At 39.1% G+C, this 26,357-nt stretch overlaps 2 protein-coding genes across 3 annotated transcripts in view; both read right to left on the bottom strand.

The window, feature by feature from the left end:
* Positions 1 to 242: 242 nt before the first annotated feature.
* ctsc (cathepsin C) lies at positions 243 to 8,972 on the bottom strand. The gene is made up of 8 exons (XM_086261359.1): positions 8,652 to 8,972; positions 8,160 to 8,305; positions 7,232 to 7,386; positions 5,630 to 5,785; positions 4,497 to 4,615; positions 2,743 to 2,874; positions 1,909 to 2,141; positions 243 to 1,385 (listed from the first exon to the last, which is right to left on the bottom strand). Exons 1-8 carry the CDS (start codon positions 8,809 to 8,811, stop codon positions 1,119 to 1,121), a joined length of 1,368 nt encoding a protein of 455 aa, XP_086117485.1. The 5' UTR covers positions 8,812 to 8,972; the 3' UTR covers positions 243 to 1,118.
* Positions 8,973 to 9,440: 468 nt separating this feature from the next.
* grm5b (glutamate receptor, metabotropic 5b) overlaps positions 9,441 to 26,357 on the bottom strand; it is a 100,015-nt gene continuing 83,098 nt past the window's right edge. For both annotated transcript variants that reach the window (XM_086261357.1, XM_086261358.1), the window contains exon 18: positions 9,441 to 24,926. In XM_086261357.1, coding sequence (XP_086117483.1) covers positions 23,837 to 24,926 — 1,090 coding nt within the window. In that variant the 3' untranslated portion in view covers positions 9,441 to 23,836. The remainder of the gene's footprint in view (positions 24,927 to 26,357) is intronic.

Here is a 26,357-nt window from a genome sequence, read left to right as displayed (position 1 = left end):
ATCTTATTGAGTCTTTGCCATGAAGACTTAAGGCAGTGCCGAAGGGAAGAACCTGGTACTAGCCAGATGTACCTAATAAAGTGACCAGTGGAAGTATTTAAATTTTATATTATGCTTTTTCCAATTATTTTATTTCATTTATAGAAAATTGCATTACATTTTGTCACACACAGAAAAAAATAATTTCAAAACTTCCAAATTGAAATAGAAAGGGTATAGAGGAGGAGTAAGAGGCACTACAATCAATTTGCATCCCTTTATTAACTGATGCAGCAATAGCAGCTCACTGGGAAACTCTTACAAATCATCCAACAGGAAAACGTGGCAGTTTTGGTTTCGATGTAGCAAGGACAAAAGAGGTTTCTACTCTGTTCAGTGCATTCCTGAGTCAAAGAACAAAACACACATCTGGATTTCCCTTTAAATGTGACAAGTAAAACTTTAGAACATACTGAGATAAGCAGTATGTCCTAATCCACAGTGGTAGGTACTTGATTTCAAGTACTTATTGGCAGTTAGAGCTTGAATATTCAAAAGGCAGCTAATCAGTCACTGCTTAAATCAGCAAACATAAAAAAGTGGTGGTGTTGGGGAGTGGCATCAAAAGAGCAGCATTACTGTTTCCCTTAAATTAAAAATCCATTTTCAGAGCTGTAAACATGTGTAATTCATACAAACATAAAATCCCTCATACCCAAATTCTAAATTTTTACATTTGGGAGCAAAAACTAAAAATCCCAGCAACGTATGAAATAATAGGGATAACCTACTGTATGCACCGTACTTCCTGATCTGAGAGCTGGCAGTTTATGAAAAGTATAAATGAACAATGTTAAGATTTCAGATTGATTTCCCTTTTAAACAAATTGCATATCCATTTGGAGGTTGCCATTACAGCGCAAATCCATAATTTTTCATTTAATTAATCTTGCTCTGCTCATTAGTGCCACCCTGTGACTCAATTCTTTTGTGAAAAGTTATACATTTAGCTTTAAATTGTCAATCTCCAATGCATATGTTGATAAAAACCATGGAACATTTGTGCTTTAAAATCTGTGACTCATAACCATTGGTTATGTCAATCATCATTGATTATGTCAATTCTGACGTTTCAGCTTCTACAGTTTAGGTATAGGGTTGGCTGCGACAGCGATGCTCTCGATGGCACACTCGTCATTTCCGCGGCGAATTCGGAAGTAGCCTTCCTCGCCCCAGCCGGTGCCCCAGCTGTTCTTGACAATCCAGTAATTCTGCCCAGTCTTGTGGCAGCGGCCGTACCCCACCAGCAACACGGCATGGTTGGTCAGCTCAAAGGGATTGAATGGGTCTGCAAGGCCAGTGTGGTGGTAGATGCCCTCCTTATAGTTCATGAAGTCAGGATAGACCTGTGAACAGAATGGGATCATTTTATTTTTAACTGGAAAGCAAATACACTCCGATATAAAGGATATAGAGTTCAAGGGGTTGCTGCTCTGCTCATCTCTCTGTCTGCTGGCTTACTTATATGTTTGGGATTAAGAAAATAATTTAAACCTGTGCTTAGAAAGATTTAGAAGACCGTTTATATTGATTATGGTGATTTGAAACAATGCAATTTAGAAAATTCATGAAAATCTGTAACATTATAAACCCTTAAGAGACGTTGCTGAATCGGGTTTTCAGTCAGTGTTTTATAGGTGAGGTGAGCCACCCTTCAAGGACAGCCTCGTCCAACGCCAAACAAAGTAATAAACTCAAGAAAATTAAAGATCTGTGAACAGCAAGTATGATCATTTGATTTTGATCTTCTCCCCCCCCCCCCCATTTCAAAAACACTGGTCTGTAGAATTCTTTTTATCTCTTAGTTTATGCTGAGGGTTGAATTTGCATTAACAGATCAAGCCTTAGATCAGGGAGAAGCTGTTGTACCTCGAAAGCTACTGCCATAGGTCCATTCTTGACCAGCTCCAACATCATGGCCGCCTCACTGCAGCCGCCGTAGAAGCCACCAACATAGTTGTATTCTGCTGCGTATATGCGCCTACAGTTCTGAGGAACACCACACGGAGTGTTCTTTCCAACATACGGAAAGCATGACTCGTCCACAATGCCAAAATCCTGTGTGTACTTCCCAATCAGGTATGGGAACCCGCCATCACAGCCTTAAAAATAGGAGGAGAAAAACAAGGTTTGCTGAACATATTAAACCTGTCAAAAACCTTTCAAGGGCAAAACTTAATGTGATCCAAGATGGGGGGGCATTACTGAAAATGCATTAATATGACTTTATAAAGCCACCGATGATACTAAATGCAAAAAGATTCTTCAAAAAGGAGTTACAGCATTTGCAAAACCTGTACCCAGTTTACATTTGACCAGTCAAGTCTTTTTTCTGGACCTGTAGACCTCTTTTAACATGCTTGCTCATAGTCTGCACCCTAGAAATCCTTTTGTGATTTCATATACTTTACAGAACATCTTGATCCCACTTTGTACACGCTATTAAAATACTTCAGCAATATTAGTTCAGATTAGGGTTGAAGGCAACCCCCCCCTCAAAGCAAACAAACAAACAAAAATTCAATACAAACATTTTTCATCGTTACAGTGTATTGAGATATTTGATATTTACATTGACTAAATATTCTTCACTGTTTTGTTAATTTTCTACTTGTAGCATAAATGTGCAATAGCCAATAACTGTTTTAATATTAATTGAACTGGGAGTCAAATAACAAACGCACAGATTTACTGTTAGTTTACCTTGAGAGTACTCGGAGCAAGAGACCACTTGTTGAGGGCTGAGGGTGGGCGCGTCGCTGTTGTTGGTGAGGATTCGAATACGAGCTTCCAGCATTCCCATTGTGGCAAAGGAGTAGCAGCTTCCGCATGATGCTGAAACAGAAAATCCAAAATTTCCATTAAGAAAACACTACTATGAAACACAGCAGCACTTCAATAAATCCCAACATTGCAAAACTTGTGATAGTTGTTGTTTTCTCGTTTGGTTTCCAAGCAAACTATGCCAACTTGTAAAGCTACAACGGGCCTAATTTTAATTCTTATACAAACGCTTTGTTCCTACGGTAGTGGAAAAACGTCTGCTGGTCTAGTTTGTGATGACAAACATTTGTATGACCAAGAGAGAAAAATTAAAGCTTTTTCACAGGACCTAATAAATCTGTACTTTGCTAAAATAACATGCACCTGCAATCCTCCAGAGCTGACACGCAAGGGAGATCCAGGTGCAACATTAATAAAGAGTCATAAACGCTCTAACATTAGGAACACTAATCATGTGGGGTGGCTGCAGCTCGGGTGGCAGAGCAGGTCGACCACTAACCAAAAGGTCAGTTGTTCGATTGGGCAAGATACTAACCCCATGTTTGCCTACTGGTGGTGGTCAGAGGGCCTGGTGGCACCAGTGTCCAGCAGCCTCGCCTCTGTCAGTGGCTAAAATGTAGCTTGCTATCACCAGTGTGTGAATGTGTGTGAGAATGGGTGAATGACTGAATGTAGTATACAAATGCAGGCCATTTACCATGTTCCTCTACAACACCATTAACTATACCCACAGATGGAAGACTGCTAACATTTATATGCAATTTTTCAACCAACTAATGTCTACTTCTGGTAAATTCCCAGTGATAAATCAGGCACCTTATAAAATACTGACTTTGTATAATAAATTTTAAAAATACCGTCAGCGGCCGGAGGTAGCACTCAGCCTCCAGCTAGATGCACCCATTGTATACATTTTTGTATGAATCCATTGTCACCTTGTACTAAAGTTATCGCATTCGCAAGATTTTCAGAAAACTTGACCTCTGACCTTCACCTTGAGGTCGAGGTCACTGAGATTCAAACTCATCTGAGATATTTAGTAGATACACCCATGTTATAAATTTGAAAGTCCTATGTCTTTTAGTTCTTGAGTTCTCACATTCACAAACTTGGGTGTCCACGTCACCTGCCCGCCCATCGGGGTGACGACAATACACTAAAACACTGCATTTCAAAGTAATGGGGGCTCTGATTGAGTGTATGGGCACTTTCCTTGCATTGCACCCTCTGCCAGACCACCCACACCAATTTACTTTCAAGCCTGCCAATTTTTGTGAACTGAAATGGAACCTTAAGAATCCACCTGACTTATAACACTGAAGCAGAAAAAGCTCTGCAACGCTGCACAGTGGCTGAGTGCGCTTTGACTGAAACACTTCAACCCTCTCCAGCTCCTTAAACCCCATCCTACAGAGGCCCTCTCAGACACTTAAAGTACTAAGCATGCATAATCTCTCCACTCACACACTAGGCTGTGCAGAAACACGGGAGGAAAGCAGAAAGGACACCCTGGCTTGCAAAGAGGGAAGCAGGGTAGCTGGTGAGCAGTTGTTCAGTGCCTGACTTAGTGACAGCTGCTCAAAAGGAAAGGTATGGCTTTGTCTGAATCTGACCCTTTAACTTTTCTATATCGTATTGAGTGAACTTTGTATTAAATTTATTATATTGCATACCTTGGTTTCTCACAGGGCTAACAAAGTTAACCCTGTCAACATTTCTCCAGTCCCATTGCTCAGGTAGAGCTGATGCCATCTTAGCTACGTCAGCTTTCACAGGTGCAGGGCGAGCGCGCCTAAAATGTAAAAGGGGTAATTTTACTTAACACATTTGCACTGAAAAGCAGTCCTATACAAAACCATAACTATGGAAATGTAATGTGTGTAAATCCACATTAAGTAAGATGGATCTGTTAGTCCAAGTGATATTTGTACCACAATTTGCTGAAATCCACTTAGAGGAGGAGACAGTCCAAAATAAAGAGGAAAGATTAGAACTAAACTGCTAAAATAACTCTTAACTTGCTACTAGACCAAAAAAAAAAAAAAAAAAGGACAAAAAAAAAAAAGTGCGAGGAAATATACTACTGATGAATTCAATTCGTCATTGTGGCAGGACATCCTCCCTCTGTGGTAGAGAATTATATACTATTTATGACGGTTCTTGTAAAGTTTGCCTGCAGGAGAAAAGTCTTTACTGACTTATTAAATCATGACAATAAATTCAGCTGGTGTGTTGGAGTCCAAACGACTGCAGGGGTGGAAACTCCCAGGATGGGTTGCTGAATGCTATGGAGGACTGCCACAATGACACACTGAACAGCCTTAGTTTAGTAGTGCCGACCTTTCAAGATAAGGGTGCGGGGACTGTCCACACGTAAATCCAGTTGAGTGTTCTTCTATAGCACCAAATCAAAACAGGAGTGACTTCAAGGAGCTTTATATTTTACATGTTAAAACCCCCGAAATACCAGAGAGAAGACTCCAACAATCAAACAACACCCTTTGACCGAGCACTTGGTGATAGTGGGGAGCAAAAACTCCCTTTTACAGGAAGGGAATTTTTGCTCTGCCACGACTGGTTGGGAGTGATGGGAGGAAGACGGGACAAAAGACAAGCAGTCATGGCTTAACTAGACACAAAACACAAATGTGTACTAACCTTCCCCCCCCCCCTTTGAAAACACCTCCCAAACAAATCAACAGACTAGCTCCTAATATCGCAAACATATTACCTATATGTACATCTTTTGTCTCCTTCTATGTCCGGACCCCGGAGTACACAACGGGAAGTGCAAGTAAATACTCACACAGGGATACGAGAGGCAGGCCCGCCTGCTCTGTATTGCAGCTCCTGTAAAGTGTACATTTCGTGCTCTGGGTAGGGAGCAGCCTTCCAGGATTTCTGAACAGAGTTGATCACATCAATAAAGTCCATGCTGTGTTTGTAGAGCTTCTGTGGCAGTCTGGAGAAATAACAAAAGTACATTACAATTAATTAGGTACAAATATAAAAGATTTCAAGGGTATTCCTCAGCCCCAAACAGAGAGAGAAACTGACTAAAACAGATCTGAGTAAAATCACAATATGATAGGAAGTTGGTTAAAATGTACAGATTTTATTTATTTATTTTAAATGCTCGCATCTGGTAATTAATGCTGAAAAATATCTAATTTTACTGAAGCAGAAGCAGTATAGTGAAGGGGGAGACCAGACAGCTGTTACAGTCACTGTTCCCCTTTTTCTGACCGCCTCAACACTAAATTGTTAAATAAGGAGGCAATTGACAAAAAGGAAGGGAAACTAGTTTATGCAACGTTGTGCATGTTTGTGTCCATGTTCTGTGGAATTCAACCACATTTTATAAATAGAAGTTTACAATGTTGATCTGATGTTTTTTTTTTATTTATTTTAATACTGTATGGGATGTTGTTGCTCAATAACATTTCAACAAAATATGCATCTTTACTAATTCATAACCTGAATCAATTTGTTTTTTTCAATGATGCAGTCAATCAGTGTGGTCTTTTTATGCCACTTCAGCCAAGTTGCTTAACTGTAAGTTGCAAAATAAAGACTTGTTGTGTTGGTGGGTTACACAACTCTCAAAAAAAGAAAAAACAAAAAAACAAAAAACCCCAGCACTTCCACATACTAGAGCAAGGCAGTGATAAGTGTGGGAAACGATCGATTAAGTTTCAAATCACTCACTTCACAATAGAAGAACCTGTTACCCTCAGATAACTACTACTAAGTAAAAAGACATGATCATAAGGATCCTGGCTGTGAGGGAAAAAAAGGCAATAATTTCCTAATGATTTTTCCACTATGTTATATTTGAAAATATTACAATAGTAAAATTGTAGTTTTAAATAATACCTGCTTATTTGCACTAAACTGAATTGAATTTCCAATGGGTGATAAATATTAAATGTAGGTCGGTTAATTTTCACCCTTCAGGGTAAAAATTTTTCAAAATTATTGGTGTCTGCACAGTTGTGCAGGGTTTTCAGGAAGGAAGTTGCATGTTTATATCTTGTTTAGGTTTGGACTTCTTTGGTTGACAGAGTTTTCAGTGACAAACTCTTTTTACTAACAGCAGCTTTAGGGAGTGATTTTACAACGCAGAGTGGAGTCCATTTTCAATGCCGGGTCAAAATAGCTGTACTGGTTTTTAAATCATGTCTCTGCCATACAAAGGTTACTTACAACTCTGAGAATGGTTTGTTGTTACTCACCAAAGATGATGACATATCCAATTTATTAGCAATTTCACTCTTAAAACTTTGAACCATTTGCACACCAATTTTTCTTTCAGCCTCTCAGACAACTTCTTTTTATACCCAATCATCTTAAAGATCTTGTGACAGAAAAAACAACAACAACAAAAAAGGTTTGTATAGTTATGTACCTGCTGCCGAAGACTGGTTTGTATTCTGTTCGGGGTGGTACTGGATTTACCCTCTTTCCAACAAAGCATGCCCAGTTACGCCCCAGGACATCATGGACCCACCCTGGTAGGGTCTGGTCACAGTAGCTGGTCACCTTAGGACCTTCTTGACTGTACTGAAAATTTGAAGAGACACGCAGATTAAAGCTGGACATCGTGTGAACAATTCAGTCAAATCATTTTATTCCAATATAAAAGAACCTTTTTAAAAGCAACTGAATTAAAATCAGATAATTAAATATGAGTTATACTAGTTTAACTAAGTATTCAGGTAACCGTTGATGTTAAAGTTTGAAAATACAGTACAAGAGTGTTAAATTAAATTACCAGTAGATTGTTTAATTTCACTGAATAAAAATCAAGAACCAGATAATGGTCATTAGCGAAGTGGACCACACTTGTGGCTATGACACGTCTCTGAGCTCACTGTCATGCGACCGATAAGGCACACACAGACACACACACAGACACACACACAGACACACACACAGACACACACAGACACACACACAGACACACACACAGACACACACACAGACACACACACGATTCTGAAGTCTGAACCTGCTGCTGCTTTTAAATAACACGAAATTCAAAGATTAAATGAGATAAAGAAAGAGGAAATTGAGACAGAGTGAACTCTTAGATATTTAGAAAAAGGTTAACCGAAGATTGAAATTCATTTACAGCTCAAGTTCTAATTGCTTTAAATGATGAGTCAAACTTTGACATATCAAGTCTTTTATCACTCTGGCTTCAGAAAAGAACAGCACGACTTCAATAATGGTTGGAAAACTCAGCAAGCTGGGAGATTGCATGTGCAGCTCTAACATGGCATGACATTTAAGACATCACTCAAATCCACAAATTAGTCGCAGCCATCTTTTACCTTGAAGAAGGCGAACCATTTGTACCCATTAATGACCACTTCAAAGCCTTGATTGTAGATGATGGTGAAGAAGCCGGTGTGCCCCAGCTCATCTGTGGCCACAGACAGTTTCTGCAGAGTCACAGTCACAGTGCTCTCACCTACAGCTGTAGAGGAACGGCACACAATGAAAGGCAGCAAAAATCCCCTGAACAAAGTCGACCTTTAGATTGACTTCATCAACTCTTTACAACAAAGTTAAGGCAAATTTTTGTTGGAACATTTTTACTACTTTCTTTAAAGCATGTTTTACTTGTGCAATACTGCAAGTTTTAAAAATACAATTTAACCAAAGTACAACTTCCTTGAACTTAACACATGTCTTATCATAAGACTGTCACATGATTTCCAAAAAGCTAGCCATTTTATTTCCTCCTCATGTGACCCCCATATTGTGTGATCGTTTGTTTGGTTTTTTTTAGATATGGTGTGCTTTTTTTGTTTGTTTTTTACCTTCAGCGGAACAGTTCACCGTCTTGTCGTGCCCTCCTTTGGACACCTGGAACACCCATGTTCCCACCAGGTCTTCGTAGGTGCAGTTTGCTGGTGTGTCACTCCAGCATCTCTCAACACAAAGCAGGAACAAACACACGAGCACTCCACTCAACCTCATCTTCAAACACAGCTAGCTTACCGGGCCACAAAAATAAAACCTACGCAGTTAGAGCTCTTAAAAAGATAAAAGTTTACCCTGACTAACTGCAAACTGTCCCACTTCGACTTGTCTGCGAACCAGTCCCCAAACAGCTACCTATCCACACTGAAACTTCTGCACAGACGCAGATTTATAACTTGTCGTGTCAAGATAGCTCTCTGCTATCAGCACAATACGCATGCGCATATTTAGCTAGCACTACAGCCAATCGGCTAAAGTTAAACAAACATGTTAGTTTGTTCTTATTTTTAGATCAATGCTAACATATGACACATTCCAGAAACATAAGCTCGTCTTCTATCAATGTGACCAACACGCATGCAAGATGTAATTACGCTGTGAGTAGCTTATCGAGACTTTAATACAGCGTAATTAGTCTAACAAACAAGGAACTGATGGCATGTGAATCTCTTGCGCTCAACTGATCTTTGCTTCATAGTCTACTTCTTTAGTTTCGATTTCCTTGTCATATGACCTAGCTAAGAGCATGCGCAGTGGACATTGGAAAGACTAGCGGGGAAAACCACGTGAGTACACAGTTATTTTTGTTGCTAAAAATTGTGCTTTCATAACATTGCTACTTGAATATTAGAAATATGCTAAAAAGATAAGTAATAAAATAAAAGCATAGTAAAAATATTTAAACTACTTAAATCTTTAACACTGACAAGAAATAATATCACAGTTTTAGGACGCGTTCTGTGTTAGAACCTGATTTGTGTTTTGTTTATTGCATTTGTTTTTTTAATTAGGCAGAAAAAAACAGTAGTTGATGCATCTTTCTGGTGATTTAATCATAAACAGTACTGATTAACCCTTCACCTCCCCCAAAAAGAGTTGTTTAAAAAAGAAATATTTATTGTAATGGAACACAAAAAATGGTCTTTTCTGCCATATAATATAACTCATCTGTGACCCTTTGCTTTTGATGATATAAAAGGAAGAGGTACATGCTTTTATTGCTGATTATCTGGCATAAACACAAAGTCCAAACTCTTTGAATTCATGTGAGCACACATAAACAAAAAGACAGAGACTCTAAAATGCACAAGGAGCATGAAACCAAAAATACAGAGAAGGCATAGCTTTGGATATACAGCACCGAACAAAGGGATTGACAGGACTGTTTATACACACTGGTGGAGGGACTGAACAAACAGCTAAACAAGACACAGTTGACACAATAAACAACAAGTGAACATAGTAAGGGAATCAAAGCTAGACCAACGGGAAGTAAATCTGAAAGAAGATACAACTGAAAACAAACTCACAAAGTAAAACATTAAATAAGCAGAGGAGACCAATCTTAACCTAAACACAAACACCTGTCAACAAATACAAGAAAGAAAGTTTATAAAAAAATATAATAACTCTGAAAGCTACAGCGAGATCCAATCTGTGAATCCCAGAAAGTGAGGAACTCAAAGAACTAAATAAAGGCCTAGCAAAACATAAAATGAGCAGAAAGCACTGATAAAACTAGTTATTATCTGTTATCTCAGAAGTGCTGTTAGAGAATGAGTTAACCACATTGTGATTCTGAAAAAAGTGCCTGCCATTAAAAATGCAGATTGGGTACATTTTATAGGATTGTCAAGTCTGCTCAACGCATTTACATTTTATGGCTGCACATACTCGCAGTAAAGTTGGTAAGGTTTAAAAACATCTAATGACAGTTTGATCTCTGAGGTGATCCTAATAAAAAATGCATTGCTCCAGAAAGTCACCCTTTTTTGGTTAATTTATGTCATAAAATCATGTTTATCTTTTATTTTTGCCTTAATTTGAGTCGTTTTTTTTTTGTTCTTGTTTGCCTGTTGTGTGTTTCAAACAGTCCCTCAGGGGGGTTTTCACTTGTCTCCAGAGAGGTCAGAGAGTCAGCTCGCCTATTTATATGTTTGTGTGTGGGTGTCACTGTACACTGATAGGCCTGTAGTTAAAGGGGTTAAAATTGCTTATTTTAGCTAGCAGGCACTTAAGGGAAGTGCTGGAGGCTTTGATCACCATAGTAACCGTGACATAAACTGATTCATCTCCTTGACAGACCATAATAAGCACTCATCTGAAGAAAGGACTGAAGAGGTATTAGTCATGCACTCTCATTAGTGCCATTGCACTGTGTTTGTGTGTGAGTGTGTTTGTGCGTGTTACTGAGGGCTCATGTGTACGCTATCACATTTATGGGCCCATGTGCGATGGTGCATACCAGTGTGTTTGTGTGCATGTGCGCCTATGCAATAACGCAAATGGAGGAGCAGGAAGAAGAGAGACGGAGGGATGATGTTTCGAATGTTAACAGCCTGATCCCACTGAGCTGCCTCTGAGAGTGACTCATTGAAAGTCGTGTTTCAATCTTGATATTGTTCTCGCTTCCCCTGGCAGGAAATTAAAACTCAAGTGACTTAGAATTCTGCTTTATTGGCACCCACAAATTTGTTCTCTGCTCGCTTGGTTTCCTCGCTCCCTCGATCATGTTTTTTCTTCTTTTGCCATGCCTTCACGGTCTCTGTATGTTGCTCTCACGCTCTCGTCCCCTGGCTGCTGCTCTACATGCTTCGTGCTTGTGTGTGTTCATTTAAAAAAAAAAATTCCAGTGTATTTCCTGATTTTCTTTTTGACTACAGAATATCATAAAAAATAGAGTTAATAAACAATAATTTAGTTTATTTGAAATCTGCCTCACATGCAAGTGTGTGTGTATTAACAGGTATGCAGTATGCGTGAGCCTATGCATGCGTCGAGCTGAACCTTTCATCACATTCCCTGCACCGTTTCTCACAGACCTACTTTTTTTTTTAAATTTACTGTAAAAGTTGATACTAAATTTATGCAAATATACACTCTGAAATGTAATGTTTGCTCCAGTTCTCAGTTGAGAATGGTTAAGTCATTTCTGAAGCTGTTAAGTACCTTGACATCTAAATAGAGTTTCCCTAATTTATATATTAACATGTTGTTTGAACGCTATTAGGCTACTAATGTTGCTTGTGTTACCGCTGTTTTAGTTCCACTTGATGGGAGCTTGATGATAATTTGATCAGCTAAGAGGGTTTTACTATTTATATTGTGTCTAATAGCGTCTAGCAGAAGCTTAGAGCTGCTTTTGTGCGTTGATACCGAGTCACAAAAAGGATGCAAGAAAAGCATTTCATTAACTTGGAGGTGTGGGTGGAGCCTCTCCCATCACTGAGTGGGATTAGCTTTTTAGGCCTGGTGGTGTTAATGTTAAGTTCTTTGCATTTAGATTGCAAGTCCTGTGGAGTGGCTTGACAATCAGTTACCACACCTACACACAAAAGCAGGTTACCACCTTCCTAGTGCATATGTCCATGCCCACACATGCATATGCTTAGCAAATGTCTGTATGTACAAGCACACACAGGAACACGCTATCATGACACCCTGCCCATATAGATTTCATGTGGGGACCACATGAAATCATGAAGCTGAAACCACAAAATGTCACTACTTCTTCTGCTTTTGGCTTATTGCTTTTAGGGGTTCCAACAGCAGATCATCTGCCTCTATCTCACACTATCACTAGCGTCCTCCTCAGTCACGCCACCCATCTGCATGTCCTCCTACACCACATCCATGAAGCTTCTTAGAGATGTTCCGCTTTTCCTCCTGCCTGTCTGTCTGTTTGTCAGCAGTCTAGTGTTGACAGTTTTTTGTGACAGTATCTGAGTTTGACTGTCACTGTTAACTCTCAAGATCAAAGTTGGCCTTGAAAATTTTTTCAAGAGCTGTACAACATGGTTTTTATTTTTCAATATGACATCAAAATAAAGTTTCACAAAATCACACACGGCATGAATGGATCTTAAAATCTCAAGTTTTTTTTACAACTTAAGAAGCCAAAGCTTTCAGCTAATTCTGCTCCAATCATATGGGTAAAAACTCAGTTGTATATAGTATTTGTATTTGTACTCTATTTTTATCTTATTGTATATTTATTTTATTTTATTCTACTGTATATAGTATTTTATTTTATTCTATTCTGTACAGTTGTGTACTGTATTTATTCTTATTGTATTCTAATTTTTGCCTCATAACTTTTGCACTGTCCACTTCCTGCTGTGACAAAACAAATTTCCCACGTGTGGGACTAATAAAGGTTATCTTATCTTATCTTATCTTATCTTATCTTATCTTATCTTAAGATAATAAAATACACAGTTTTGGTATATAACGCTTCAAGGTCGTAGGTCAAAGGTCATGGTCGCATGAATTATGGAAAAGCTTTAGTTTGTTTTCATTGGGGACATAAACACTTTCTTTGTTTCTTTGAGTTTTTAAAACATGATTTTTTTTTCAATAAAATATTATGCGGCACTCAAAGATTAATACACTACACTAGATTTCCACATTACAAAGGTTTACTTCAGTTTCAGTGTAGCTTTGTTTCTTGTTTCTAATGTTATCCTTGTCTCTCCAAATCAAATATACTAAGAACACTGATTACAGTCAATTTAGGTTTTGCTGCTTTACTAAAATTTATTTATTTATTTTGCTTTTAATGTCATGCCCAAACTAATGCACTTACTGTACTCCAAGTTTCCATCCATTCGCTTCCGCTTTCCTTTTCAGGGTCACGGGGGGCGCTGGAGCCTATCCCAGCTGTCATAGGGCGATAGGCGGGGTACACCCTGGACAGGTCGCCAGTCTGTCGCAGGGCCAACACACAGGGACAGACCATTCGCACTCACATTCACACCCGGAGAGAACCCACGCAAACACGGGGAGAACATGCAAACTCCACACAGAAAGACCCCGGCCTGATGGTGGAATTGAACTCAGGACCTTCTTGCTGTGCGGCAACAGTGCTAACCACCGTGCCACCGTGCTGCCCTACTCCAAGTTTATTAACACTATATTATTAATAATGGTGTCGTGTAGTGGTTTACACATTCCCCTAACTCGTGAAAGATCCCCTGGTCGAGACCTGGAGGAGACACAAATCCCATCGGGAACCCCCACAGCCATCCACTGTGGAGACTCCCTGTGAATAGGAGAGCAGCTAAAATATAGTAATATAGAAAATAATACAGGCTCTCATGGGCATGACAGCATCCTGTTTTTGCATCTGTATGTCTACTATAATTTCAAATTTCATTTTTTATTACTTATTCTTTTATTTACTTATTACTTGTAATTATTGTAAACACATATAAGAGCATCTCAAGCAGCTTATAGAAGGAAATGTTCATGATAGTTTTTTAAAAGCATCTTTGACTGAGCGGAGCACACAAATGTGTTTGCTGTCATACTACGCACATGCCTCAGCCTAAACTGCCTCCATTGTAAAACAAGCCATAATCTATTTTTTTGGCCATTTTCATTTGCCCATTTTTTTGTATTTTGGCCGTTGTATTTGTATTATTATTATTGCTTTTTCATCCCATCCATTTACACAAATAGCAAGCCATTTGCAGCAATTTGGAAATTTCATTTTGGAGACAGACAATTTCCACGCTAAGAGGCCAAGAGAGAAGGAAAGAAAAGGAGAGTGAAGAAGAGTGACAGAAGGAAATACAGAGGACAAAACTGGGCAGATCTGGAGGAGATTTTGAGGAAGAATGAAAGATGGCAGGGTAATTTCATTGCCTTGACCTGCATGCCTTCGGTTAAATGAATAAAATGTTTTTGGAGGCTGATTCATAGCTGCACTGTGTCACTTAGCCATCCTGGCTGCTATGTGACACTGAAGGATATGGAAGGGGAAGCAAATATCACAGAAGCTGTCAAGGTGCTGTCTAGCAGGTTCCACTGTTTGGGTTCAAAATGAATGCCAGTCTCACAAACTGTTCAGGCACATTAATGCAGACTGGTAAAAACTCTGGTTGTCCAACTCAGATGTGCACTATAACAAATAATTTCTCTACTTAAGCTAAGACGGATCCTTACTTCTTCTGTTTTATTGTTATGATATTTATTATTTACCTAATACTTTGACTGCAGTGCAATGAGCAGACAGAATGATAGTCATTTTACAAGTTGGGATGCAATGATCCAATACCGGTGCTCTATTTTCCCCAGATTTAAAAACTACAACCTCACCGAGAGGAACTCATTAGGGACGTTTATGTAAGACTACATTAGACTTGGGACTGCTGCTGCCTAAAAACTAAGTTGGCAGCCAAGCGTGAGTAAATAATCAGTGACTAAACAACAAAACAAAGACCTTTATTTAATGTTTGTTGACTATGTCACGACTGATATTTGATGTGCTTAACAAAGTCAGAATACCTACTGATATTGCATCATTCTGCTTTTAATCATAATAATATTAATATGTTTCTATTTGTCATAGATTTGCTCCATAATAGTTGCTGGATGCTGAGATTCAGTTTTAGTGCACCTTTCATATTAAAGAAGATTAAACCTGAGGTTATTGCTGTCCTTTTATCCATTTGATCAGATCATTCATTTATTTCATTCATTACTTTTTATTTCATTACTTTGCACATTCACAACAAATCCTGTAAAATCGATGAAACTGCTGTGAGTATTGTAAGTCTATAAACGATATGATTAAACATCCATTTGTGTCCACGTCAACACCTACGGCCAATTTAGAATCTTAAATTAGCCCAGCATGCATGTCTTTGGACTGCGGGAGGAAGCCAAAGCACCTGGAAACAACATGCACACTCATAACATACAGGCACCATGCCGGTGCAAACCTTCTAGACACAAAAAACTATTTGTTGGTATATTACTTTATATTCAAAAACAGGCCTGCTGACTTTTCACTATTTATCTTGCAGTGACCCCTTTAATTAAAAGTAATTATTTCACTTAATGCACAACTATTTTTTTTCATATTATATGTACAAACTGTAAATCCAAAATAATATATGTAAAAAAATGTCAAGATACAAGGAAGTCAGTCATATTTTTTAATAACAATTTCAATATTGATTCAAAGGTACTTTGTAGTACACTTACACAATGATTATCAATGGCATAAAAAGAAAGACTTTTTTTTGTCATTTTTTCCCCCCCACACAAACCACACAACCCTTCTCCTCTTGGACTCCACAGCACTGCTGCATGGTGGTCACATTTTCTGAAAGGTACCAAAATACATGTGTTATAGCCCAGTGAAAAAACCAAACAAACCATATGTGACCCATATGTGCAAGTTAAATACTGCTCTGTGCATTTTTTCCATGTTGAACTGGCTACTCAGGCTGTCTCTTGGTGCCCAGCTGGTGGGCGTTTGACTACAGTGAGTCAAACTGGTGACTTTTAAAAATCGACCAGTTAATGCCAAAGTACTGTGGCAGCACAGTGTTTCTGCCGAGAGGAGATATGCACAACAAAAACGTGAATTTGTATGTTCCATCATCACCCGACGCAGTTACAAAAGTAAAGAGATATTTTTCTGGTATGTCGATGTGCAGCGAGTTTACAGCTGCCTTGTGTTGACCTAACTGCTAGAGCTCACGTTGCTTCCCGGAAGCACAGGCTTCAATGCTTGTGATTGTTCGGTGATCCCTTTAATGCATCTGCACTTCCTGCCTGTCAACTCATCTTTGTTCATCAGCTTTTCCCACTTATGGCACCAAGGAGAAAAAAAAAGTAAGCAGAGCAAAACGGCAGTGAAAAATTGGAGGCATAGGACGATGCATGCGCTCTTAAAACACAGATCACCTATAATGTGAACATATTTCTGAGGAGGTGTGTCCAGATTTGTGCCAAATTTAAGCGGTTTTGAAATGGAACTTACTGGCTAATGATTCGATCATACAATGTTAACTGTGCTTTTTATTGCTCAAAAACAACAACAAAATTCATCCACACTGGATGTCAATTTGAAGCCTCTCTCCCCCTGGCTATTCTTAAAAAAAAAAAAGAAAAAGACCTCCCTTATTGTTTGTTTTTTGCTATACCCTTTAACGAAAAATCTTTTGTTTTATTAAAAAAAAAAAAAAAACAAGAAACAACTGATTAACACTCCCACTCTCCTTGTTCTTTTTTTCTATTCCCCAGTGGTGAAAGATCAGCCCAGAGAAAGGCCTTCATGAGAGTAATCGTGAGCCCGATTGGAAGAAGACATAAAGATGAATTAATTGGGAGATGAGAAAAACTCCGCTTTGGCTAAATCTGTTCCAGGTCTTCTGGGATCCTTTAAAAAGCCTATGAACAAAGCTCCAGTGTCAGCAACAAACAAGTGTGGAATCCAGTCCCACAGACCTTTGTGTTTGTTGCGTCTGAGGCTGGGCTAAAACTAATTGAGTAATAAAATCTGCCGTAAGCAGACACGAACAAACTCCTCACATCACTTCTCGCTAACCCACAACAAAGCCACTGAGAAACAAACTGTATTTTCCAAACAGCCTGAACCACATATTCTTATATTTGACACTTTACACAACTGAATGAAAATAATAATAATGATAGTCAACCATCCAAAGATAAAACCATCTTTCATTACATACATAGCATTGAATTACATTCTAGAGTTCTTAACATCACGAGTTAAATGAAAACAAAACAGCAAAAATAAAGTCACACTTAAAAGTTTTCCACTAACAATCGAATCCACATGGGAGGATAAACACTGCCATTTTCCATTAGGAAATGATCAGTTTGATCCACTGTTATCATATCAAGATATTGGCACAGGTACACAGCTTATGAAAACTTTTCTTGCTGTTTTTTTCCAATAACAGATTTAACTGTGGTTCAGTCAGATTTTTCTCAGTGTTTGTCCACCCATTCAAAAAAATACAATGAGAAAAAGTTGGCACTGAGTGGAGAAGCTCGAATGAATAGTGCTGTGAGGAACCTGGGGTTACATTGCAACTGAAGCTGAACTTTTCCTTCATATATTGTTAATAAATAAGAAAACTCATTTACATCCATCATAAATCTTAATTTTAGTAGCTATGTTTTTGTCTTGAGTACCTAAAAACCTCTCAGTATATATAGAAAAAATATATTTGGTTCTACATACTCAGTACAGATAAATCGGCTCCTTCTGTTTAATTAGATTTATAATAACCCATCATCTTTCTTTATCAAAATGAAGCTTAAAGTAGACTGCTCCAATGAGCTTGGCTGAATAACGATTTTGATAAATCTGGGATGTAAAGAGACTGGATGATGATGAACACAGGCCCTTCATCTATATGCAGATGAGCTTCCTTTGTCAATAAATGAAATGTATTTTTCTTGCTCAGAATATCAGACTCAGTGTTCCAGAAAAACACAAAATGTTTATACTGGCTTACAAGCTTGTAAAAAGTCACTACAACAGATCAGTCAGCAATCAGACACCAACGCCTCAACTATCTCAAGTGAGCAGTAAAAATGTAAACGTCACTTCTGTAGGCAACATTCATCCTATTTATGTTACGAACGCTCTAGTGTCACACACTCTACTGCAAATAGAACCTCATCAGAATTTGAAGCAGGGGCATTAACAAGGATTTTACTTGTGTTTTCATGTCCACTGCGGTGATCCAAGCTTAGATTGACACAAATGAGGAATATAAAAAACACAATAATTACAGAGGAAGTCACCATCACATGGTGTGCTGTTCAGAGCTTGGTTTAATTCTCTGGGTGTAAAGAAGTATATTTCATAAATTCCGCAGCCTCCTGCTCTGTATGTGAAACGTTAATGCTCTAAAAACAACACTGACCTGGTTAAAAATGTATTTCACTTCCTTACAAATCTTTAAGCCACATAAATAAATACTCAAACTTCTCTTTCATTTCTTATCAGTATAATATTACAACCTAACCTCTTAGTATGAATTATTCCTCTATACTCGGAACAACATTACCACACTGACTACCTAAATACCAAAATATCAAAATGCACATCCTCCAGTAAAAAAAAAACAAAAAAAGACAAACAAACAAAAGCAACATGAGACCAGCAGCTTCAGACAAACATACAAAAATACAGTCACTGATTTTTAAGACATCTAATTTACCACCTTCAGCGCTTCGGTTTTCAGTAAGCCGATTGCAGCAAAAGTAGTTTCATGAAACGCTTCCAAAAAGCCAACATTCAGGATGCTGATATTCATCTTGTAATGTTTTGTACAGCACAGTTTAGAGTCTAAATGCTGTTATTTTATCCTGAAAATGCAATCTAGCTTTCAACTCAGTTGGTCGATCATTCAGTCATATTGAGGAATGTTTCTTTTTTGCAACACTACTGCAGGCCTGAGAATTATCTTGAAATAATCAGTATCAATTTCTATCTCTGACTTCCAATAAGAAAGCTAAAATAAAGAGCAGATAGAACTACTTATAACTATATAACTGCTTGTGAGAAAAAGAGAAGAGGGCTTCGTTGCTCTCTGCCTCGAAAGATTTCACCAACACTTTTAAGAGTTAAATTATTTATAACATCCACTAAACTGCACTCAGACTGGTGGTCATCACGATACAATATAAGTGCTATAGTGACAAAGCAAACCTCTCTGGACATGCCCTGTCAGAGTACACAACCAAAAGTCTGTGTGGTGTTTACATAGTAAACATTACTCATTTTTTTCCCCCTGTTACCAAATTAAATAAAATTGCTAGCAAGGCAGTGAGAGAGGCTGCTCCGCCACACAGCACTCCCAGTCAAACTCATCCCTAATGGAGAAATAATGCTTTTTCTCATGCCTCCCTCTGCAAGAGTCAGTGGTGAGGGTCAGCTTAAATGCACCACTCCTGGACCTCAGAGTGAAAACCTTATTCTGTTCAGTAGCAATTCAGTAGAGTAGCAAACGTTTAAAATTGAGGCTTTCCTCACATTATGATCAACAGAGGAAAATAAGCATCGCAGGAGATTATTATATATATTTATATCTGGCTCTAAATCAGCATATATGGGTTGAGAAGCAACAGGAATCGTCCTGATAACAGGTCGACTGATTTTATATTTTCATCCAAAAGGTATGAAAAATGACTGTGTGTCATTTTGATCGGCAGCTGACCGCATCTGGATTAAAAGATATTTTTAAGCGCAGGGATTATCAGTCCAATTCTATAAAGTGCATTTATCAGACTTAGTCGACACATTTTGCAGGGACATCAACAGGAAATCAAGATTTTGCTGAACATGGTCATCACCATTATCAAGAGAACAATCATTAACGGAGTTCATGCTAGATTATTGTGAGCCATCATGTTTGGGATTCAGGAGGCAGGATCGGGTCTGGTTTTCTGTTGCTTGCTCTGCATTTGTTGTGAATTAGAGTTCCCCAATTTCACCTGGAAAAAAAATCCCATGATGCTAACTTTTCCTACTGTGTAATAATTACAACATACTCTTAAAACCTACGTCTGTAGATTTAAGGTGATGTCACAGAGAATAAAGAGAATAAGATAGCAACTGATGCAAGCACTGATCCTGTCTTTTCTGCAGGGGTAGCTCTTATGCCTTTTTCAAGGGGGGTGGATAACACGCAGTTGAAGTGCTGAAGCAAGCTCCGTGTTACTCTATCGCCGCATTATACGGCATATTAATGGGCTCCTCCCAAATAATAGCTCAACAATAGGGCAGGTTAATTTTTAACAACAGGTCAGGACACAGATTATTAAAATTAAATGAGTAGTTGTAGCAGTAGTGATGCAGCAGTTTCAGAAGAAGAGGGGCGAATTTTGTCTGACATTATATTCAGAAGATCTTAGATGATTTATTCTTTCTCATATACAAAAACCTCTGAGCAATAATCTGAGATTGTTGTTGTGTGCATGTGTGTATTTTTCCATTTGGGAACCAAAGAAAAAAATATTTTCTTGTTTTGACTTGGATGCATACCACTAAGGAGACACGACATCAGGTTTATGACTTAATAAACCTGTTCACCCCACACAAAAAGCAGCAAAAAAGTACAACAAATGATGGCACCAACAGTTAATGTCCTTACCGATTTAAATCTGCAGCCATGTCTTAAACAAACTGTACTCTAAACTGAGTAAGTAACACTGCAAAAATAGGAAATTACCCCCCATTTGTTGATTATTTGAAATCAACAAATGTCCTAATTTCATTCAATATAGATTACAAAATGCAAAGAAAATTTTCAACTAATCTCTCCACCCTCCTCCTGGTTCAATTGTCCTCCACAGAGTAAAGAATGATGAAAAAGAACCAGAAAACAGTGTTTTGATTTGATTTAACATGTGCACCTTGTGTACAGATGGATAATATTGCTTTTACACTGGAAAATGTGGAGTATTTATATAGAAAATATCCAAAACAATATAAATAGTTTTACATTTAAATCTTTTTTTAAGAAACCACGTATTTACCCACAACTGAGTAAGCTAGACCCTTCCTAACCCCTTTGGCACAATAGTCATATTAATATTATTATATTGTATGTATACAAGACATCTGAATAGGAATGGTCACTCACACATTCAGAGTAGTAACACAGTTTCTGTAGTCGTAACACATATTGGTACTGTATGTTATAAGATAGCTCAAAAAGATCTTTTTTCTTTTTCTTTTTTAACATTTGCTGATATGTAAATAAACGTACTTTCATCTGAAACAAAACAGAACTGTCATTGCATGCCCTTAGTATTTACAGAGTCATTTTGTCTGAGTTTGTTCTTGCTGGCTACTGTAGAGCACAAATTCGTAAGTAAACTCAAAAAGGAGGAACCAGACTGTGGACTATCATGATGGACAACAATGCAGCACTGATTTTTGGTGTGTTGTGTTTATCAACGGTCCAATTAGTAATCGCTTTAATGGTATGTGCACACTGTATACACGCCACATGAAGATAAAATGTATTTAAAAAACTGCTCGTGTTGTGTATGAAAACCTCCTGGTTTTAATTTTTTTTTGTATTTGTGTTTTTTGCTTTGCTTTGCAACAACTGATTTTCTCGGTTGAAGGAGCTGAAACAAAGCCAAGGCCTTGTTTCTCAAAAGCATCTTAGTAAATATATTCAGTGGCACATTTTTCCTCCAGGTACAGGCGTTGGCACATATATAAGAACACTCTATTTAAAGGCATACCCAAAATCTTAAAAAGCCAAATCTAATCTCCTACAAATATATGAACTACCGTTGCCAAACACTTTGAGTTCACTCACATTTTCCTCAGTCTAGGATATATGGCACGAAGCCAGACTCTAAAGACTAAACCAATGGACTTAAATTCTTACTGAAGTGAGAATACTGACGGCATGAAGCTACAGGCGGTAAAGAAACAACTAGCCTTATTGTCTTGGTCTTAATTCAATAATTAAAATGTCAAATCTCAAAAACACATTGCTATTTCGTAGGGGATCATTTGCATCTTGCTTCTATTTAACCATGACTTCCTGAAGTATTGTCATCACCACACGGTTGCCAGGCAACTAACAGAGACTTCCTACATTTACCTGACAGATAAAGCATGAGAGTGGTATCGATTGCCTGCTCTTGTAACCGCAGCCAATTTTCCACAATAAGGAAGTATTCCTTTAAGTCAATACTACTTGAGGTCTGGGTAATTTTCAAGTCTGTGTTTTCCTGGATCTGCATCACTGACATTTTTATTTGGCTATACTGGATGTCAGTCATCATCAACAGTCAACCAGTATGGTCTTGTGAGACTAACAGTAATGTGGCAGCAGTGTATTAAGTAAACCTAACATTTAAAAAAATCTACCTAATGCTCAATTTTTGTGAACATCTTTGGTTGTTCTGCCACCTTTGTTTAAAAAATAAAATAAAAATCATAGCACCTGAGCAACAGATGGACCTCATAGTGGCTGAGGAGGACGCTCCCCAGCTTGAATCTATCAATTTGCACCCACTGACATTATAGATTGCCGTGATTTCAATTAAACGCATTCAGAGCACTGTCTGTGATGAAACAGGACGACTGTGTCTTGCTGACATATTGTATAGAGAAAATGTCATGACTGGGATCCAGCTAAGCCTCGCAAAATGCAGTGTTAAATGTCACACATCAACATTCAGCTTTGAGATCAGACGTCTGCCAATGATCCACCTGAATCTCATTTAATGACTAAGATGTTTATGGTAAAACAAGGCCTGGTCTTTTCAGTCCCTCTGTCGTCCTCTTTCTCAAGTCACACACAGAAAGCTACAAAAGGTTTGGTCCCAACAGCTTCAGGAGTCATGTAGAAAACATACATTCAAACTTCTGAAGAAAACTCATTGGAAGAGTAGAAAATACTGAAATGATCGCAGGATAAAAGAAAGCCGTGAGACAGAAAGGGACCAGGGACATAAATAGCTTAGATTGGGAAGCTGAATAAATGAAAAGGTGGTTCTTAACATAGTGCCTGTATATGTTAACACTGTTGATGCAATGCACTTTGTCAGAAGCGTGTTGGATTTAATAATCAAAGAAAAATCTGTAACCTCATACATATTTACAGTGTTTCCCTTACATTGTATTTGTATCAGTGTGCCCACAGTTGTGTTTGTCAATGTGCACCTGTGTAAATGTGCCTACGAGCCAATGTATGTGCCCTTGATAGCCTCTGACGATTCTTATAGGCTGAAGGAGTCTTTATTCATCAATACTGTTTGCTGTCATGTTGCCATCACATCTGATTAACTAAGATACAGTAAAAATACACTCACATTACCCCGCACACACGCACAGACACACACACACACACATCCACAGTCTCTAATTAGTTGATAGCCAAGTTACCTTAAGGCCACTACCCTAACTTCAATGATGAGTAGCCTCAGACCCTCACAAATGATCCCTGGCCTTACTGGTGCCAAAACACTTCAAAGTTATAGTGGCCAATTTTGCAGTTTTCCATCCACATTCGTGAGAAACGGCAAGAAAATACAACATGGGCAAGTTTCTTAGACTCGCAACTCACTGCAAACATGTAAACACAAACACAGTTTGGTGTCTTCACCAAACTTGTCCTACATTTGTCGGGCAAATGGATTTGTCTACCCATTATCTCTTCTGTTTACAAGCTGTGTTGTTTTTGAGTGCTTTTCTTCATTTCTGTGATTCATCTCTGCCTCACAGTGAGGATGAACTCTGGCTGTAGTTTCTGAGTGTCAGTCTGGTGTATCTGGGCGAAGGGGGTGAGGGGGGAGGGTGGGACGGGACTGGAGGGAGACAAAGACCTGTCTCAGAGACAGGTGAGCCACTGCTGGAAGCCAGAGAGTCACGGAAGGGTGACGGAGGAGTCAAAGCGATTAGCTCCTCCTCCAACTCTGCCCTCCTCAGAGGGGAGTCGGTGAGGCAGGTGAGCCGACCCCCTCGCATGGGGGAGCGGGACGGGGAGGCCTGGGAGGCCTGGGAGTGAGGGGGTGGCAGGGGGTAAGGTGAATGAGGCATAGAGTGAATGGGACAGCCACCCCGGCCTCCAAAGCTTGATTCAACAGGAGGAAGCGGCTGGACATCAGCGTAGGTGGTGAGGGTCGGGGGCATCTGGAGTTCACGGGGTAACAGATAGGGGTCGGCGGGATGAGGAGATGGAGGTGTGTGTTTCTGCATGTGTGAGTGTGATGGGGAGGACGAGAGCATCATACTGTTGAGCTCCGTTATGTTGGCAGTGAAGCGGTTAACCACACAGCTGATCTGATCCATCAGTGAACTCTGGGGCTCCCCTGGGCGATCGTCCACAATAACCAATCTACCGTCACTCCCTGTAACAATAGAGCCGCTGCTGGGAGGACCGCAACTGCTGCCGCTGCCGGCGCTGCAGATGCTGCTCGGATACTTTGGAATACTGCCCATCTGAGGCTCCTCTCCCGAACTCGCTCCTATTCTCTGGCTGACTGTGCTGATCGGTGAAGGCGTCTGTGGCCGGTATGTGATCGAGTAGCGCTCCTCTGCTTCTGAGAGCTCATACAGGGTCTTGTCGGTGACATTGTCAGGATGAGTGGGGAGAGAGGCCATGGACGGGAGTGAGGGCAGAGGGACATGTGGTGGCAGGTCAGCCCCACTGCAGTAATGTTCCTCAGGGGTTTTGGAGAAAGGCTTAATAACAGCAGTCTGATTGTTCTCTTTCTTCTTGATGTGGAATGACAGACGCTGCCACAGGTGGTTCCCACGTGAACTGCTGCGCTCTGTCTGTGCCCACGACACTGATTTACCATTGGAGCTACAGAAAAGGATGAAAAAGAGACAAGAGAGTGATGGGGAAAGATTTCATTTATTTTGTGCATGCACCAAGTTTGACAGAAGGCTGTCTAAAGGATTACAAACATTTCTCTTACTTCTTTGAACTGAAGACACATTTTTCTGGCATTAATAATAAGTATTGTTTTAATATTCTACTCAGAGGATTTGCTTGTGGTTCTGTTATTACTGTATGGCACACAACACTGTATATCATTCCAAACCCAAGATAGTACTGCTAAATAAATTTTTACATTTGTTTATCCTACAGTTCGACTCATTATGCTGCTCATTAATATTTTAAGTCTTTCTTGTTAACAGTCGTGTGAAAAAGAAAGGTAGAGATCTTGTATGAAACTAAGTACACCCTTACTGCTTCCACATGAACTAAGATGATAAGTAGCAGCGAGGTGTTGCTAATCAAATCCACTTGATTAACTGATCATTAACCATTGTGAACAATTCTTTTAAAACAGAAGTCTTGGCAGCACATTGCCAAGGAGGAAAATATCATCAACAATGCTCTTAGTTGTACATTTGTTGGTGCCCTTCAATCTGGGATGGTAAAGAGACCATTCTCAAACAATTTAAAGTCCTCCACAGTGAAGAAGAACTAACAGACATTCAACACAATTGTCAGTCTTCCCAGGAATAAATGCCCTGGCGAGGTGAATATGTGCCAAAACCCAAGAGCTACATCTCAGACTCTAACATTTAACATGTTAATTGAGGCCTTTAAAGTTAATCACACCGCAAGTAGAAACAGACTGAACAAGTATAGCTTGTTTGGAAGGGTTTGCCAAGAGAAAGCCCCTTCTCTAAAAACAACATAGAAGCACAACTTTACAAACTTGCATCTGAACAAATCACAAGACGATCTGAGAAAACTCATATAGAAATTTGTGAAAGAAAGTGATTGAATCATACAGTGCATTTAGTACTTCACAGGACTGTTTCTTTATCACATGTCTGTGTTGATTAGTACTGTTAGTTAATACTATATATAAAAACGTATCCAAATGGAGCCTTTACTCGGACAAAGAAACCAGTTTGACTTTATAAGCGTAGTAATTTAAAGCTTATAAAATCAGTAGCTTGTTCTTCAGTGTTCTGTCAGGTTCTTTCATCCTGCTTTTATTTCTTCCTCCAGCTTACTTTTCTCCCCGCTTCACATCAGTCACAGCGCTTCCACCCTCTTACCACCACCTCCATCCCTTTGTCAGGTTAATTAGTGTGATTAATCTAAAGTTGAACTCCTGATTAAAAGTCACACCGCCATGGCTGGGAGTGAAACGAACTGAAATCACTCTGGAGACACACAAACCCACACACAGGCTGTGATGCTTACACTCACACACACACACACACACACACACACACACACACACACACACACACACACACACACACACAC

Source organism: Aulonocara sp. 'chitande type north' Nkhata Bay, linkage group LG14 (genome assembly GCF_057382095.1).
Source record: "Aulonocara sp. 'chitande type north' Nkhata Bay isolate Kocher_YH1m ecotype deep benthic linkage group LG14, A_spYH_male_GT1.1, whole genome shotgun sequence".
NCBI lineage: Eukaryota > Metazoa > Chordata > Actinopteri > Cichliformes > Cichlidae > Aulonocara > Aulonocara sp. 'chitande type north' Nkhata Bay.
Note: the sequence above shows the minus strand (reverse complement) of the source record. Positions and strands in the feature narration are given on the sequence as shown.